Here is a 16415-nt window from a genome sequence, read left to right as displayed (position 1 = left end):
GTCTCTGAGCCCCGGGCCTGGGAGGCCAGAAGTCACATTCTCCTCCTGCACTACTCACTGGACACCTCTCATGCTCCCAATAGAGAGGAACCCCTTAGAGGAACGGCTCCCAAAGAAATCTGCCCGGCTGCTGCAGTAAGGCTTGAAGGCTGCCACAGACCCCAGGCCGCCCAGGGGCTGGGAGGAAAGCGGGGCACGTACAGGCCCCAGGAGGTAAAATGACAACCACGCGGGAAAACCGAGGTGCCACGTACAGGGCCTGAGGAGGACGTGGAGAGCCGAGCGGCCAGGGCCCTGCCACAAATGAGGACTCTGGTTCGGGTCACTGTCACCTTGGTGCAGCTTAGTCTGGGTCTCTGGCCCCAGGACAGAAGAGGACCGAGCAGTACTTGGTATTTTTTCTTTCTACATTTTATTATTTCAAACCAGGTGAACAATTCCATAAAACATGTGAAAAAAGCAAGGAAGTGTTCAACGCTGAAGGGCCCGGGCCTGGGGCAAGGGCATGAGGGGCGAGGCCCTCAGCAGGCAGCGGCGGTTCCTAGGTTAGCGCACTAAAGAGCTACATTTAGGTTAATGGAGCCAGGGCCCAGGGCCACTGGGATGGGGCCCTCGGTGATGTTGGCAGTTGTCTGGATCAGCCCTTGGAACCCAATTCTGTGGAGGGCAGGGCAGGGCGGGGCAGGAGTGCCGCCCACACGGGGGAGGTGGGGTAGCCAGCCGAGGATGGGTGTAAACACGCAGACACACTCAAGGCACGGAATCACTGGAAGGGGGCTGGGTGGGCGCTGGTCAGGATTTGACAGTTTTAAATAGTTTTTCTCTAAAAAGTTTTCTAGGTTTGCAGTTTTGTCTTTTTTTTTTTTTCCTTTACTTTCATTTTTTTAAAAAGCTACGAGAATGAGCAGGTGGACTGTAGTCTCCAGGAACGGTGGCGTCTCACGCTTCTTGTGCTTTTTCCTTTGGGGCCTCCAAGCGGCTGGAGGGGGTGGGATGGGCAGGAGGCTCCCTGTAAACATTTGGACTTGGGCTGGGTCAGGGGCTGGTGTTGAGCGAAGCCAGGGGTCCCAGGCTGGAGAAGTGAGTGCCCCTCCAGACACAGGCCTTGGGAGACTCAGCATGTGCTCCCCTCCCCATCACAGAATAAGACAATGGTTAAAACCAGAACAGATGCCCGGGAAGGGGGTATCGCGGCCATTTCCGGCACCTAGGACAAGGGCCGGCTTTAAACAGGGAGGCCTGTGGCAGTTCCTCCCCCGAGTCCCTGGAACTGAGGGAGGGGACAGGGGAGCCAAGAACAGAGAGAGGAAAGAGGGGAAAAGCAGCCCGGGGTGGGGGGGGCAGGCAGGGAGCGTGGTCCTCTTGCCCCCATCTTCCTCAGGAGCTGGGGGAAGCAGAGTCAGCGGTGGCCCTGGAGGTGGGGGACAGTCAGGGCATGGGTCGGGAGGCAGCCGGGGTGTGCCTCTCCTCCCACCCCCCTAGACAATGACCCTCTCCTTTTTCTCATTCACCTGTTACCAGGGACACAGCGGCTGCCCAGGAGCCAGGGTCTGTTGCTGGGTTACGTGAGGGAGGGTGACGTGAGGGAGGGGAGTCTATGGCCCTGGCAGAATCTTCCCCATCTCCCCCAGGGCCGGTGGGGCCACAGTCAGCCCAGGACCCTCAGATAGGTCCGAGGGAAAGACTGCAGGGCTGAGCACAGAGCCGGTCACACTGAGTGTCAGGTGGCTGGGGCCTCTGTCAGCCAGCCTCCTTCAGGCCAGGCCAGTGGCTTGGAGGGGGGGCAGCGAGGAAGTGAGCTTTCTCCAAGGGAGGCCAGGACAGCCCTTCCATTCCCTCCAGGCGCACGGCCGGGGGCTTCTGCTGTCTGGACCACTGCCCGGCCTGTGTGTGTGCTCGTGCCCCTCATTCAGTCGTCCTCCTGACCTACCATCCTGTGCTTCCAGGCTCCCCACCTCCACCCTCCCCGGCCCCCAGTGGTCCCTTCCCTGGGCTCGATGGCTCCGCTCTGTTCCACCCCCGCTCACCATCCTGCCAGGCCCCGCTGCCCCTCAGAAGAGGCCGCAGTCCTTCAGGTTGTTCTTGATGATGACGTCAGTGACGGCATCAAACACGAACTGCACGTTCTTGGTGTCGGTGGCGCACGTGAAGTGCGTGTAGATCTCCTTGGTATCCTTGCGCTTGTTCAGGTCCTCGAACTTGCTCTGGATGTAGCTGGCTGCCTCGTCGTACTTGTTGGCCCCTGTGGGAGACAAGATGGTGAGGACTTGGCCACCTGCGCGACAGGCATGAACGACAAGGTTCTGCGCACGTGGACAGACAAGCATATAACGTGTGCACGCGTGTGCAAAGGGTGACGATGTGCGTGTACATGCGTGCCTGAGTGTATAAAGAGGGGCTCCTGAGTGTGCACATGTAAGGGGCACGTGCCCTGCGCGCAGGCCCAAGCCCGGAAGCCGAAGCGAGGCCCCAGCTCCTGCGCGAGTGTCCTGCAGTTACCCTTCTGTCCAGTGGGGGGCGCCTGTGCACCACCTGGTCACCACCAGCTCCTCCCCAGAGGCCCAGTCCCCACACCTGTGTACTCAGGGAAGCAGATGGTCAGGGGGCTGTGTGTGATCTTCTCCTCAAACAGGTCCTTCTTGTTGAGGAAGAGGATGATGGACGTGTCTGTGAACCACTTGTTGTTGCAGATACTGTCAAACAGCTTCATGCTCTCATGCATGCGGTTCTGGGGGCAGGACAGCGCGGTCAGCACCTGCCCCTGCCCCCTGCCCCCACGCCCCCCCCAGCGGCCTCTCGGCCTCTCACCATCTCCTCGTCCTCGGCTAGCACCAGGTCGTAGGCGCTCAAGGCTACGCAGAAGATGATGGCGGTGACGCCCTCAAAGCAGTGGATCCACTTCTTCCGTTCAGACCGCTGACCGCCCACATCAAACATCCTGCAGACACAGGGTTGCCTTAGCCCCAGAAAAGGCACTTCCCAGAGAGGGTCCCCGGTTCACAGGTTGGCTGAGCACAGACGCCTGCTCAGAGGGGGGCAGCTGTCTTCACAGCATCCCCCACACCTGCGTGCCTTACGCCTGGTTCTGGGCCAGAGCGCATCCGCACGGGCAGGGCCGGGGCTGGTCAGCAGGGCAGGATGCAGCCACACGGCAGGGGGGGGCGGGTAGCAGGGGAGCCGAGCCACTGGCAACCACGCAGCCTCGAGAAACCTCAGAGCGGGGCTTGGAACTCCTGGAACGGCCCCTCCTCCCACCCAGCAGAGCCATTAGCGGGCCTTGGAGTGAGGATCCCCCCACCCGCGTCTGTTGCCCCAAAGACTGGCAAGTCCCGCCCTTCCACCCTGCCCACATGCCGGCTCACTTGAAGTGTAGGTCCTTGAAGGTGAAGTGCGTCTCCACAATGCCCGTGGTCTTCACACGGGTCCGTAGCACGTCCTGCTGTGTGGGGATGTAGTCACTCTGTGCGATGCGCTCCAGGTCATTCAGGTAGCTAGAGGTGGGGGCAGTGGGTCAGTGGGGGCCGGCATGAGGCCTCTTCACCTGGACCCCGGGCCAGCTCACCCAGGCCCCCTGTGCCTCCCCTCCCCTCATTTCTCAGACAAAGCCCTTGCCTCTTCAACCCTTGCCTTCGTTACAGTCATTGCTCAGATGAGGAAAAACTGGACCAGAATCCCTCGCCTCCTGCCCAGGGAATGGGCCTAGAGGAGGTGCAGCTCTGTGCCTGGCCAGCCAAGCCCTAGCACCCAGGTCTGAGTCAGGCCTGCCTCGGACAGGATCTAGGCTGGTGGAGCTGCAAACTGAGGAGGGTGGGAGGGGGCCAACGCGTCCTTCAGGGAGGGATTCGAGATGCTAATCGGCACAACCACGGCACCCGCTGCGGAGCGGCCCGGCATGCCCCTCGACGCGAGGCTGGACAGGTCGGGGCCTGCCAGGCTCAATGGGCTCTTTGCCCAGTGCCCAATAAAATTTGGGCTCCTCGGGGGGAGGGCACGGACACCTGTTTGGCAGGAGTCCCGGGGCTCCTCATTACCAGCTCCCTTGATTAGTATCAACACTGCCCCTGCCAGGCCCTGGGACGAGCTCTGCCGTCTGCCTCAATATCCTTGCTGTGCCCTGGGGACTGGGTCCTCCGAGCCGCTGCCCAGTGCTGAGGTCTCACTCCCGGCGCAGGCCTGCTGGGGCCAGCGGGAAATGACCTCAGAGACGCAGGGACAGAACAGAATAACAGGAAGGACCACAAGGGCCCATGACGCATGTGCTGTGACCTGCTTACTGCACCCTGTCGCCTACTGAGAAGCTCCTGCCTAGAGGTCTCCTGGGGGGTTCCACACCAGGCTCTCCCTTCTCCCCAGCAGGGCTCACCACAGGGACCCACCACCCGCCAGCAGCCTTGAAGGACTGCTGTGAAGAGGGGGTGGGGTCCTCCTGTTCCCTGTAGCGTTCCAATCTGCTCCCCACCCCACCCCCAGCCGGGGTGAGCTTGTCATGGCCTAGGAGAGCGGGACCTGTGTCGCTGCTGAATCCCCACACCCAGACCAGAGCTGGGCACACAGTGGGTGCTGAATGGGGAATGAAGAACGGCGTGGTGAAGGAGGGGGCAATGGCCCAGAAGGTGGCCCCATCCCCACCTCCGTGAATGCCCTGGACACTGAGGTGGTAATGGTTGGGAGGGCCCAGCCCTGCCTGCCTCTAGGACCTATAAGCTCTGCTGGCACTGAGCCCCTGGGACCTCTGGGGGTGGGGGTGCGCTGAGGTCCAGAGGCCCCACTGTGTTTGGCTGTGATTCTGCAGCTCCTGAGGTATTCAGGCCACTGCAAGGAGAGGGAGTCAGTCCGTGTGACTGGGGCAGGGCTCAGGGCTCAGGGCTCAGGGCCAGGCAGGGCCCGCCTCTGCCTCAGGCCTGGATGGGCGGCAGGAGGGAAAGGTGGGGCCGAGGGGCTGGCTTAAGCGGAGGTGGGAGGGCTCAGGTCTGAGCACAGGCACCCTGCCTCTTTGGGTGTCCTAGCCCAAAAGGGCTGTGCACGTCTCCTACAGCTCCCCGGCCATCAGCACTGGCCACCGACCTGTCCTGTTCTCCACGGGGGCTCAGCCCCCTGCACCAGGCCTGGCACGTGGCAGGCAGCTCAGGGAAGGAGTTCAGAGCATGACCCTGGGGGCTGGGCCTCTGGACAACTCCCGGAACCCCCTTGATTCCCCAGCCGAGTCTTGGGCTCCAAGCTGCACACAGATCTGGCCCCTCCCAGTCTCTTCCCCTTGTGTCTTCCTCTCCAGCCAGTGTGAATATCTGTAGCCAGCACTGCTCCCTCCAGGACTGTGCACATGCTGTGCCCACCCCCCACCCCCACCCCCCGCCGCCCCTGAGCTTGTCCTGTTCCTCCCCTGCCCATCTCTTGCTCAGAACTTGGCTGAGGCAGTCCCCCACCATGACACGGACACCGTGGGTAGTCACTGCTTGGGGACTCGTCTGCTCCACTCATCCCTGGGTCCCTCAAGCCTTGCCCAGGGCTTGGCACAGGTGGCAGCAAATGTCCTTTAGGACGATCATATCTAAGGACAGATTAGACTCGGTTGGCCCTGGGGGACAGCAGCCCTGCCTGTCCCTCCTCCTGGCTTTCACTACCACGCCCTCCACCTCAAGGCAAAAACCGCCAAGGCCTTGGTTGACAGTCATCAGCTTCGTAACCAGAGAGGCAGTGTCTTCCTGAGAGTGCTCAAGCCCTCCACTCCCGCCGGCGGTCCAGCAGCCCCTCACCCCGCCCAGCCCCGTGGGGTACTCACTAGGCCGCGGAGTCGTTGAGCTGGTACTCCCGAGAGCGGCCAAAGCAGGCCTGCACACCGTGGTCGGCCCAGAGCCTCCGGATGACGCCAGACAGATCCTCAGGGAGCACGCCCTGCTCCTCAGCGGTGCAGGACAGGGCAAACAGCTGCCGGGCATCATCCTGGGCACGGGGGGGGGGGGGGGGGGGGGGGGTCAGCCAGTCACAGGAGCACACCCCCACCCTACCTGGCCGAGGCAGGGAGGCTTCCAGAATGGGGCCTGGGCTTGGATAATCCCAGGTTCCGTAGGACAAGGCTTGCCCTGCGGCCTTTAGGGAGGCAGGTGGGGGTGGAGGGGAGGACATACCGCTCGGGAGGGGTCAGCAAAGTCAATCTGCAGATTGCCCATGGCTTTGACAATGGCCATGATGGACTGGATGGTGTTGCTGTAGACGACCGCCCGGTACTGCCGGCATTCCTCTTCTGAGTAGCCGTCCTCGTGGATGATCCTGGCAGCCAGGGGTCAGGAGTTAGGGCTCAGAGGGCAAAGGACCACACACGGCCTCCTGGGGCTGCTGGGGCCTGCGGGACCTCCTACAGAGAGGAGGAACCCCCCCCACCCCACCCCCTGGGACCTGAGGACGGATGACTGCCTCTGGCAAGGTCCTGGGTGTGGCGGAGACAGGCTGGGCCATTACTCAGGGGGGGCAGCAGAGACCCAGAGGAAGAAGAGGGGAAATCAGGGTTTGGCAGCTGCTTCGCACACACTGCACTTACTTCATCTGCTTGACAATGGTGCTCTTCCCTGACTCCCCAGCACCTGGAATAGAGGGTACAGGCGGTCAGGGAGCAGCCCCAGCGGGGCCACACGGACAAGCAGCCAGTGGCCCAGCCGCCTGCAGCCCTGGAGGCAGAACTCACCCTGCCCATCAACTGCACCAGGAGACGGAGGCAGTGGGGGCCTGGTGCGCAGCAGGGTTCCCCAGGGTGCAGCTAGCAGGGCCACAGTGCTCAAGGCAACCCAGACCGCCTGCATCCCTGGGGGACTCACCCCAAGCCTTTGCTTCCCACGAGCTCCCACAGCCCACCACGGCAGCCCCCGACCCCCACTGCTGACCGCCAGCCCTCAGGAGTCTCCCTGTCATTCTCAGGCAGGCAGGCTCGCCAACATGGTGCCTGGGCAGAGCTGACAGGAAGGAGCCCCGCACACTCCAGCAGGGTACAGTCCCTCTTCTCCTCACACTCTGAGCCACCGAGGGGCCTGGGCTGGGGCACAGTGTCATAGTCCTGCCTCCCAGGCATGGCCCAAGTCTACCCTCAGCAGATGGAGACCAGCACTTGGGAGGCACGCGGCATGGCCAACACAGACTCACACGCACACACCCCTGGACTGATGCATGATGCTTCCCAGTCTGGCAGAGGCCCATTCTGTATTCTCTTTGGCCGGTGCCGAGGGATTTGCTGGTACTCTTTCCCATGACAGTCATATGAGCCCCACAAACATATTGTTTCTGTTCCCATTTTACAAAGACAAGGACACTGAGGCTCAGAAAAGTAGTCCTGGCCCAAGATTGTGCAACCAGGATTCAGATGGGCAGGGAGACGCACAGGACTATGACGCCTGGCCTGCCCAGCCTTTCTCAAAATATGGCTCAGATGCTGCAGGAAGCCCTGGGAGGGTGGTTTTTTGTTTTGTTTTGTTTTTAAGAAAGAAAAAAGCAGATTCCCAGGTCCCATCCTAGACACAGAAAGCCAGATCTCAAGGGGTACAGCCCAGAAACCAACATCCCCCAGGGAGTTTGCAGGGAAGTGTGAAGACCAGGAGGGCTGCCCTATCTCCCTGGCTGGGGGACGGCGGGGGTGGGGGCAGGACCTCATCTCCTCCTTTCACTGTTATAAACTCCAAGTAGAACACATCTCAGTGGGGCCAGCTTTCGCTCCCAGCGCTTGCCCAGACTGTTCCCTCTCTTCCCTCCCCATCACTGCCAGTCACACCTGCACCTGCCAGGCTCTGCCTCTTGCCAACGCCAGGCACTTACCCATGGAGTTTTCTCTGCTGGGCACACGGGCCCCATGCCCCATTTCCATGTGTCCCAACCCTCTTGATCAATGTGGCAGGTCAGTCCCTCTGAGCAACTCAGTGGGGCAGATGGTGGGGTCTGTGGGGAGGTTACGCTTGGAGACTCTGGCTCCCACATCCTTCAGAGTAGGTCAAGAAAACCTCAGAGGATGAGGGGCTAACACACACACTATCGTGAGCAGCAAGAATAGTGTCAGCAACAATCATAAGAGCAAAGCCACAAACAGCGCCCTCTATGGGTCAGATGCTATTCGAAGCCTACCGCGCCAACTAAGTAATTTCATCTCCCAGCAATCCCACCTAGCAAATGAGGAAACAGAGAGAGGCTGATGTCACCGTGGTCCCAATCCCCTCTGTAGGTGGCCCACCTTGCTGGCCTCCTAGAGCTGCCCTAAGAGCCCTTTACTGCAGCTGGACCACACTGTCCTCAGGCCCCGACTGCACCTGTCACTGGGTTCACTCCCTCCCTGCCTTCCTAGGCAGATGTTGCTCTGAATCTCTGCAGTGCCCTCCAGTCAGTGGGAGAGCACCCCCACCCTGTCCCTGCCAAGGCCCTTGCCCACCTCCATTTACCCTACCTCCCACCCCAGATCCACATTTTACCCGGAGAAACTGAGGCACAGCTGTGGCCCTCACAGGGGCAGGCCTGGGTATGTCCACAACACAGTGGCCTCCCTGAGAAGAAGGGTCTGGGCTCTCCTCACAAATGCCACCGGACTGCCGGGGATCACTGGGCTTCTGACCGTCCCAGGCCTGCTTCCCAGGATAGGGGACTAGTTGGGGGGAGGGGGGACAAACGTGCAGTCTCTGGGCAGGTTGGGGGTGGTGCTGAAGCAGCAAGCCCCTCAATCAGTTCAGCCCCTGAGCACTAGAAGCACCCGTCCTGGTGCATTCCCCTGGACATGGGCTTGGTCAAATGGCAGTACTCCCACTTCTCCATTGGGCGGCGCATGGCAGAGGAACAGCCAGGGTCCCCCACACTGACATCCCATGCCTGCTGAGTGGAGACCTGGGGAGAGGGCCTAGGAAGGCCCGAGAGTGATGCCCAATCATGGAGGCCCATCCTCCAGGGCCAGGGAGGGCAGCACCGGACAGGCAAACCACAGGGGCCAGGTGACCTCCTGAGGCAGAGGAAGACTCAGGAATCAGGGGTCTCAGTCAGTACTGGGGGCCCAGTGGGGGAACAGAGGCCAAGGATGTGGAGTGATGGGTCAGATCAATCACGCGGGCCCCAGCCAGGCAAACCTAGACTCAGAGCGGGCAACTGTCCGGGACACAGGAGACCTGAGATTTTGGTGAGGTGTCCCCTCTTGTGTGTCCACCTGAGGCACCAGTTTCCCTGTCTGGCCTTTTGACCACTCTCTTGGTAAAGTGCTGTGGCATTCCGTGGCCCTGCCCAGAGATAGGGATAACAGCACTCTTGCTTTGCATCTGATTTTCCTAGCAGCAGCAGACCTGGCAGGCCCAGACGTGGGCAGTACCTGGGTGACCAGGCTGGTGCCAGAACACTTGCTCCCTGCCCCAGCCAACTGGGGGTCCACTTTCCTACCCGCTTTGAGCCTCAGGCTCCCTTCCTATCCCATTTTGAGGGTTAGGAGGGCATTCTCTGCCCCCGTCTGACAGGTGGACAAACCCAAATCAGGGAACCCCCATCTCTGGACTCAGGGCAGTCCCTTTGTCCTCCCAGCAGCTGTGACTCAAGCAGAAAGAAGTGAGCGGCAGGACAAAGGTGTGGTGCCGGTGGCCAGGCAGGAAGCTGTGGGGGACACAGGACAGAAGCAGAGGCATGGCCCAGGAGCAGCCTCAACACACGGACCAGGGAGCAGGGGCAGAGGCGGTGAGAGGGTGGAACAGGTGGGGCTAGGTGCCCCACGAGCTGTGGGTCCCAGCCCCCCTCCTCATTCCCTCCCCCGGGGCCCTATCCCATCAGGGCCTGGCAGTGCTCCCCTATCAGATAAGCTAGTACTGGGCTCGGAGTTTGCTTGTACCCTGCTGATCCTGGGTACCCGGCTCCTCCCACCCAGCTGCACCTTCCCCTCAGAGGAGGGGGCTTCACTGGCTGGCCCTGGACTGCTGCCAAGGTGCTTCCGATAGAAGGCGGCAGGAGTCTCCCGCCCACAGAGGACCCCACCAGGCGCTCCCTTCTCCAGCTGGGTGAGATCAGAGGGGCCCACAGAGGCTCCCTAGGATGGCTTCGGTGTTCCCATTGGGCCATACCTCTTCCCACCAAGAAGAAACCTCAGCAGCCCTTGCCCCAGGGCGCAGCTGCTGGACCCCCAGCAGACAGGCAGTAATTGCCATGATGTGCTGGCGACCGGGTCCGCTCTGCATTAGAACATCTGCTTCCACTCTGGGAGTGCCGGGCCCCAACGGAGGAGGGAACGGAGGGGGAAGGGAGCCGGCACAGCTCCACCTGCCTGAACAAGGAACAAGGCCGGCGGGCCGCTGCAGCAGAGACAGGACTTCCAGCCCCAGCATCAGGTCACTGCTGTCTGTCGGTCTTGGACCCTCTACGTCCCAGACAAGGCTTTGCCTTGCTGGGAGGCCCTGACACGCTGCTGTTGTCCTCTCTGGCCTCAGTTTCCCTTCTGCAGGGGCTGCCAAGCCTCGAGTGGCCAGCTGGCCTATCTCGCACTCTCACATCCTCTCCCAGAGGGAGGTCCAGACCTCCCACAGCCCTGGTGCCCACCCTGATCCTTCCTGCTGTCTCCAAGGGCCTCATCCCCTTCCTGCCCTTGCTCTGGTACCCCATCCGTGAAACAGGACACGGAGGGGACAATTCGACACAAAGCGCTTCTCACAGTGCCCAGCACATGGCAAACACTCATATAGAAGTTATCGCTATGTTTCTATTCTATGGAAGATCACAGATGTCCCCAAACCTTTCATTTCCTGCAGCCTACGAGGACCATACTGCAGAGCTCACTGTAACCACAGCCTGCAGAGTGGCCTGCTGAGGCCATCTCATCGGAAGGAGAGTTTCTGAGGCTTTCAGCTGAGGCACAGTGGAGGGCAGTGACCAGTGGCCTACAAGCTGGCTCAGCATCGCTGCTCCCGGAGGGGACTTGTGGACCCTGGGACAGCAGTCAGAGCCACTCGGGCCTCTGCGGGCTGCCGGCTCTGAGTTCGTCACTCCCCTTCCACATAGGCCAGGACTCGTCCGTAGCTGGAGCCTCCCTCAGCCCCCGAGCCTGGCGGCAGATGCTGCTCCCTGACTCCATGCGCTCAGAAGGCTGCGCTGGTGGGCTCCGCTCTAACACATGGGGCTAGGGAGAGCAGCCAGCTGACGTGGCGGCCCGAGGGCAGAGATTCTCATGCGCAGCGGGGCTGGGACCACAGGGTAGACTTGGGCTGCAGCCCAGCTCCAACCCACAGTACCAGGCCCGCCCCCACGGCCACCCCCCAGCCAGCCCGAGTGGGGCACAGGGAGAAGGTGGGGATGACCCTTGGGAAGCCTACCCCAAAGGCAGCCCGGGCACCACCTCCCACTCTCATCCCAGGAAGGTGCCACGTCTCTGGCCCAGCCGGTGGTTCCGGGCCCCTTGGCTCTGGCCCCTCCCCTGCAGCCTCAGGCCCCCAGGCCGCGCCACCGCCAGGGGGAGCCCAGCAGCCAGAGACGGTGGAGGAGGTGGGGGCTGGGCAGTGCCGGGGAACCTTTGCTTCTGAAAAGCAGCCTAGGCTAGGGGCAGCTGGGGGAGGTGCCTGGACCCTCACTCGAGGCCCTCTCCCAGGCCTCGGAGGCCCTCCGCCGGCGGAGACCCCGCACACCGGGGAACAATGGAGATGGGAAGGAGGGGGAAGGGAAGGGGTCCGCCAGACAAAGGCCCTCCAAGCCCCGCCCCTGGCGTCTCTTCCTTCCTCCAGGTGCTTTTCTTTGGTCCCCTCACTCCTTCCAAGGCGCTCAGTAAGGGTCTGGCACTGTGGGGGGCAGGGACATGAGTCTTGGATGGGGGCTGCGACATCCCCACCCACAAGTGTGGCCTTGCTTCCCCCAGATGCCCTAATAAACCTGGAAGCTCCCTCTCTCCAGTTATCTGCCACTTGGGCGGCCTCCGCGGCTTCCAGGCCTTCATGATGCCCCCACCAGGGAAGCATTAGCAACCAAGATCCGGCCTACTACTCCCAAGTCAGAGCTCTCTGTGTAAGGGAGTGGCCTCGGGGCCTACCAGACACGGAGAGGGCTTCCCGGGACAGGGCTGTGTCCCCTGTTCTGTGGCCCTGCCCACTGGACAGAGGGAAACCGAGGCACTGGGTAAGGCAGGCCAGCTTGGAGGGGAGGAGGCCCTTTAGCTACAGGTCTCACTCTCTACAGGAGCCAGGCTATTGGACACACTCTTCCTGGATGCTTCTTTGTTGAAGGAATCCCTTTGCTGTTTTCCAAGAATCTGAGTCCCCCCATCTCTCTTCGGGTTTGTTGTGGTGGGCCCTGGGTGAGATGCCCAGCCCCCAGGCCTCAGTGTTCCCATCTATGAAATGTACCCCTCCAGGGAGTGTGCCAAACTCAAAGCCTGCCCTGAGCAGCCTCCCTCGGATCCTCACACTCACCCAAAACCGCCCCAAGGTCCAGCCCAAGCACACAGCTTGTCTCTGTGCCCATAAGCCATGGGGCCTTGCTGAGAGTCATGACGTCACAGGTCCCAGCGCCCCGTACAGAGAGGGAAAAGGACAGCCTGAGGTCACACAGTGAAGAAGGCGGGGGAGTGGGCTTTCTGGGACCCAAGGTCTTGAGTGACCGCGAGGACGCATGTTCTCTGCTTTGTGCGTGGCCTCATGGCCCAGCAGGCCTTGAAGCATCTACCCGAGCTGTCCTGAAGTCTCTCTCAGGCTCCTCAGCCCCCTACGGCCTGTCCTGATAACACAGAGCACAAGCCCCAGGAGCCTCCGTGGGGGAAGGCAAGGCCACACAACTCGGATTCCCAGGCTGAGGAGCATGGGGACCCGCCTCCTCACCCAGCATGTTGTTGTCAGCCCACACTGCGGACACATTCGGCTGCTGCACAGCGCTGCAGACAGCCCACCACAGCCTTCGCTCTTAGTGGGGGCCCTCTGCGGGAAGGCTCTTTCCTTCTCCTCATCTGGACAACTCCCAGACTCAGGGGCCCCCACCCTGGACTTTGACAGCCTCTGACCCTTCCTCAGGCCTCCTCTCGGTCCTCCTGAGCCTGGGGGTTATGGGAGGGACGAGCATAGTGTTAGGAGACAAGTGAAGTACTCAGTGGCCGAATTATGACCTGAGTCTTTCTGTGAGGGAACATGGGCCGGGGGCGGGGGGAAGATGGGCAGCTGCATTCGGATAAAGTCACCCCGTGGCCACACAGCAGGAAAAAGATTCATGAACAGACTCTTGGGTCCCCAACCTCCAGGGCAGGCAGACTCAAAGAATCTCCGAAAAGAGGAATCGAGCCGCCCCCCCCCCCCCCGAGACAGGTCCACAAGCGTAAGTAGAAAACACGTGGACCCACAGCATCCGCCTCTTGTCCGGACTGACCAATTCTTGCCAGTTGGACACACACTCCTGACGGACGAAAGCAGTTGTGGACAAGTGCTCAGTCACTATCTGGTCATACCTTGGTGTCTCCACTTATTGGGTAAGTCATGTAATATCTCCAAGCCTGTTTCCCCATCAGTGAAATGGATAGAATGTCAGTCCCAGCCTCACAGGGTTAAGTATGGTAAGACCGTGAAGAGTCCAGTCCTATATAACAGTCACGGTTCAATCAGAGACAGCGGCTGCTATCACCGAGGGGAAACTGAGGCCCAGTGATGGCACGCCCAGGCCCAGCAGGTGGTAGTGGCGGGGGGGGGGGGGGATCCTTAGGCTGGACCAAGGGCCCCTCTGTCCGCTCCCGGGCCGGGGAAACCCAGAGTGAGCTAATCCCGGGGCTGCTGCTCCATTTCCGGGCATTCATCTCTGCCTGTAGCCGGCCTTCCGGCTTCGCAGGGCAATGGCCACTCGGGAATATAAGAGCAGCCCTCTGCTTTCCTGCTAGCCGCCCCCCCCACCCTGCCGCCGTCCCTCTCCCAGCCACCACTTCCTGTGGTCGAAGGAGGGGCCTGGAATCCTTCTCAAAGGCACCACCTTTTCTGAGATCCGGGGCCCAATAGTTGCTGAGGTGGGACAAGGGACAGAGTTGCCTGGAGTGACGCCGACCTGGTGACTACCAGCGGTGGCCCTTAGGGCTATAGAGAGATGAGTCTGGGCAGGTGGGGTTCAGCTTCCAGGCCCCCCAGTTGACAGGGCTCACACCCCCACCCCAGCAAACGGCAGGAGCAGTCCTCTAGCTTCTTCCTCTTTTGGGCCCCTCCTCCCCCAGCTGCTTCCTCCTTTTCCTCCGGTGTGGACACCACTTCCCCAGGCCCAGCCCTGCCATGCAGACTTCACTGCCCCTCCTCCCGTCCAGGGCACAGTGGGTGCTGCCATCGACAGCACCCCATATTTTGAGGCCGAGCAGGCTTGTACCCCAGAATCCTCCAAGCCTTCTCAACAAGCTTTAGACAATCCCACCTTCAGGCTTTGTTTCAAACTGACCTGGCACTCGCTGCCAAGCCTTGGAAATGCGTGCAGAAGGCCAACACCGTGACCCAACCCGACCCAGCAACTGTTGGGTGATTCCAAGGAGATTATTTCTCCCAAACCACACAGCTGAACACAGCTCCAAGAAGCAGCATGGGCGTGAGCGTGAGGATGGGGTTGGGGTTTAGTCAGAACAAGAGCTCCAGGTTAGAGGGGCTGCATGGAGCTGGGCAGAGGGGTCCCACCCTGCACCTGTGGCTGAAGAAGGGCTGCCTGAGAGCCCTGCCTGAGGTACCAGGGCCGCCATCAAAGGGCTTAGTCCTCTGCCCTCGTCAGGGCACCTTGAAATGTGTCCTTAGGCAGGGCCCATGAGCTGTGGCCCAGCCGGAACCTGATGACCCCTGCCCCCTCAATGTACTCCTAGATTGGGACTCCTGCCCCAAGATATTGTGAAGACAGGACGGATGCTGGCCTGGGCCCTGGCCTCATCCACCCAGAGCTGCCTCCCAAAGCACAGAGGGGTTTTGGGGAGGCAGCACTCAGGCTCCGGGTCAGACCATCTCATCCTCCGCTGGGGGTGTGATGGGGCGAGGCCCTAGTCCCTCAGTGGACAAAGCTTATGTGGACAAAGCATCTTCCATCCCATTCCTGCCAAAAGAATGGGTGGCTTTTAGAGACAGAGACCAAGAGAGACCGCTGTGCCCGGCCACCTTGGCCCAAGCCCCCCCAAGTATAAGCCCCTGCAGTGCTGGAGGCGTAGTGACCGCCCCGGCAGGGGGTCAGGCCCCACCCCTAACCTGCTGTCACTTGCTGGGCAACAGTCTGCAGGCCTAGGACACCAATGATGCTACCCAGTGACCCTGCAGCTCAGGCCAGCCCAGGGCCAACCCCTGAGAAGCCACCCAGGCCTGAAGGGGTCCCAGACCATGCCAGCCCCCCTCCGGCTGACTAGGCTCCAACTCAGCACAGTGGGCGGCTCGGTGCTGCCTCGGGGCCTGGCATGGAAACCTGTGCTCCCCAGCTCGCCTGACTTCCACCTCCAGCTATGGAGGCAGCTCATTCCCTCTGTCCTTGCCACCTGCTCTGCCCTGTCTGGGGTTCTCCACCCCTACCCTCCTGGGATGCCCTCAGCTGAGTGCCAGCGTCACTTCCTTTGCAAAGCCACCCGGTTCACCCAGTCTCCTGGCCCAGGGTATCCCCTGAAGGACCCAGTCCCACTCCTATCTAGAGGTCCCTCCTGTTGGCTGCACCAACACTAGGGGCAGGGGCTGGGCCCAGCGGGACTGGGCAGGACGCAGGCACAGGGGATCAGAAATGGCTTAGACCCTTGCTCACTTCCCAGCGTGGGAGCCCCAGTGTGGCTGCTCGGGAAGACAAAGCCTCGCCCAGCCTGGGGGAGGGGTGGGAAGGAGAGACGGGAGGCCCAAGCTACCCCGCCCCCCATTCAAGTGCTAATGAGCTCCAGCCGGGACCCCGGAGGCTGTGGGGAGATTGGGGAGGCGGGAGGCCGGCCTGGGTACCAGCCCACCTGGTGCCTAGAGCCCAGCCACATCCCCAGCCTTAGGCCCCCAGGAAGGCCGCTCAGTCCCCAGAGGTTGGGCTTATGGTCCCCAGGACAGTCTGTCACTCTGGCTGGCACCAATTGTCTACACACCTCGGTTCCCCTCCTTGCTGCGAGCAGCTGCCTGAGGGCAAGGGAGGGAGTTCCCCCAGGGCCTCCATCCTGGGGCCAGGCAGCCTGGAGGCTGGGAGAGCCTTCCCCACCAAACTCTCCACGGCGCAGGAGGCATGAGGGGCTCCCTCACCTGTTTTCACACCTCCAGGCTCTGGGGCACTGTCCCCCACCTGTGGCTGCAGGCAGGTGCCCCGTTCCCAGGTTCCGGATGGGGAACAGAACGCCTACAGGAGTTCATTCATCTGTCTCTGCGTTTCCCAGCGAATGCACCAGGTGGAGCTGGGATTGGAACCCACGTGTGTGTGACCCCAAGAGCTAGTCCAACGAGGTGAGCCTTCCTCCCCCAGGCCAGGCCTTCCGGCCTCAGTGCCCTCGCTGAGTTGGTCCC

The 16415-nt window shown here is 61.5% G+C and overlaps 1 protein-coding gene and 1 long non-coding RNA gene across 2 annotated transcripts in view; one reads left to right on the top strand and one right to left on the bottom strand.

Moving 5' to 3' along the window:
- LOC145721254 (uncharacterized) overlaps positions 1–1322 on the top strand; it is a 9160-nt gene extending 7838 nt beyond the window's left edge. Inside the window, exon 2 of the long non-coding RNA XR_014144845.1 lies at positions 84–1322. This is a non-coding gene — a long non-coding RNA (uncharacterized LOC145721254). The remainder of the gene's footprint in view (positions 1–83) is intronic.
- GNAI2 (G protein subunit alpha i2) overlaps positions 394–16415 on the bottom strand; it is a 20187-nt gene continuing 4165 nt past the window's right edge. Inside the window, exons 2-9 of the mRNA XM_081818249.1 lie at positions 6536–6578; positions 6126–6267; positions 5780–5940; positions 3363–3491; positions 2809–2938; positions 2575–2728; positions 2028–2242; positions 394–1411 (exon numbers count right to left, since the gene is read on the bottom strand). Of these exons, the coding sequence (XP_081674375.1) occupies positions 2052–2242; positions 2575–2728; positions 2809–2938; positions 3363–3491; positions 5780–5940; positions 6126–6267; positions 6536–6578 (950 nt within the window). The 3' untranslated portion in view covers positions 394–1411; positions 2028–2051. The remainder of the gene's footprint in view (positions 1412–2027; positions 2243–2574; positions 2729–2808; positions 2939–3362; positions 3492–5779; positions 5941–6125; positions 6268–6535; positions 6579–16415) is intronic.

Source organism: Leptonychotes weddellii, chromosome 1 (genome assembly GCF_054177405.1).
Source record: "Leptonychotes weddellii isolate Sample4059 chromosome 1, ASM5417740v2, whole genome shotgun sequence".
In the NCBI taxonomy this organism is placed as follows: domain Eukaryota; kingdom Metazoa; phylum Chordata; class Mammalia; order Carnivora; family Phocidae; genus Leptonychotes; species Leptonychotes weddellii.
Note: the sequence above shows the minus strand (reverse complement) of the source record. Positions and strands in the feature narration are given on the sequence as shown.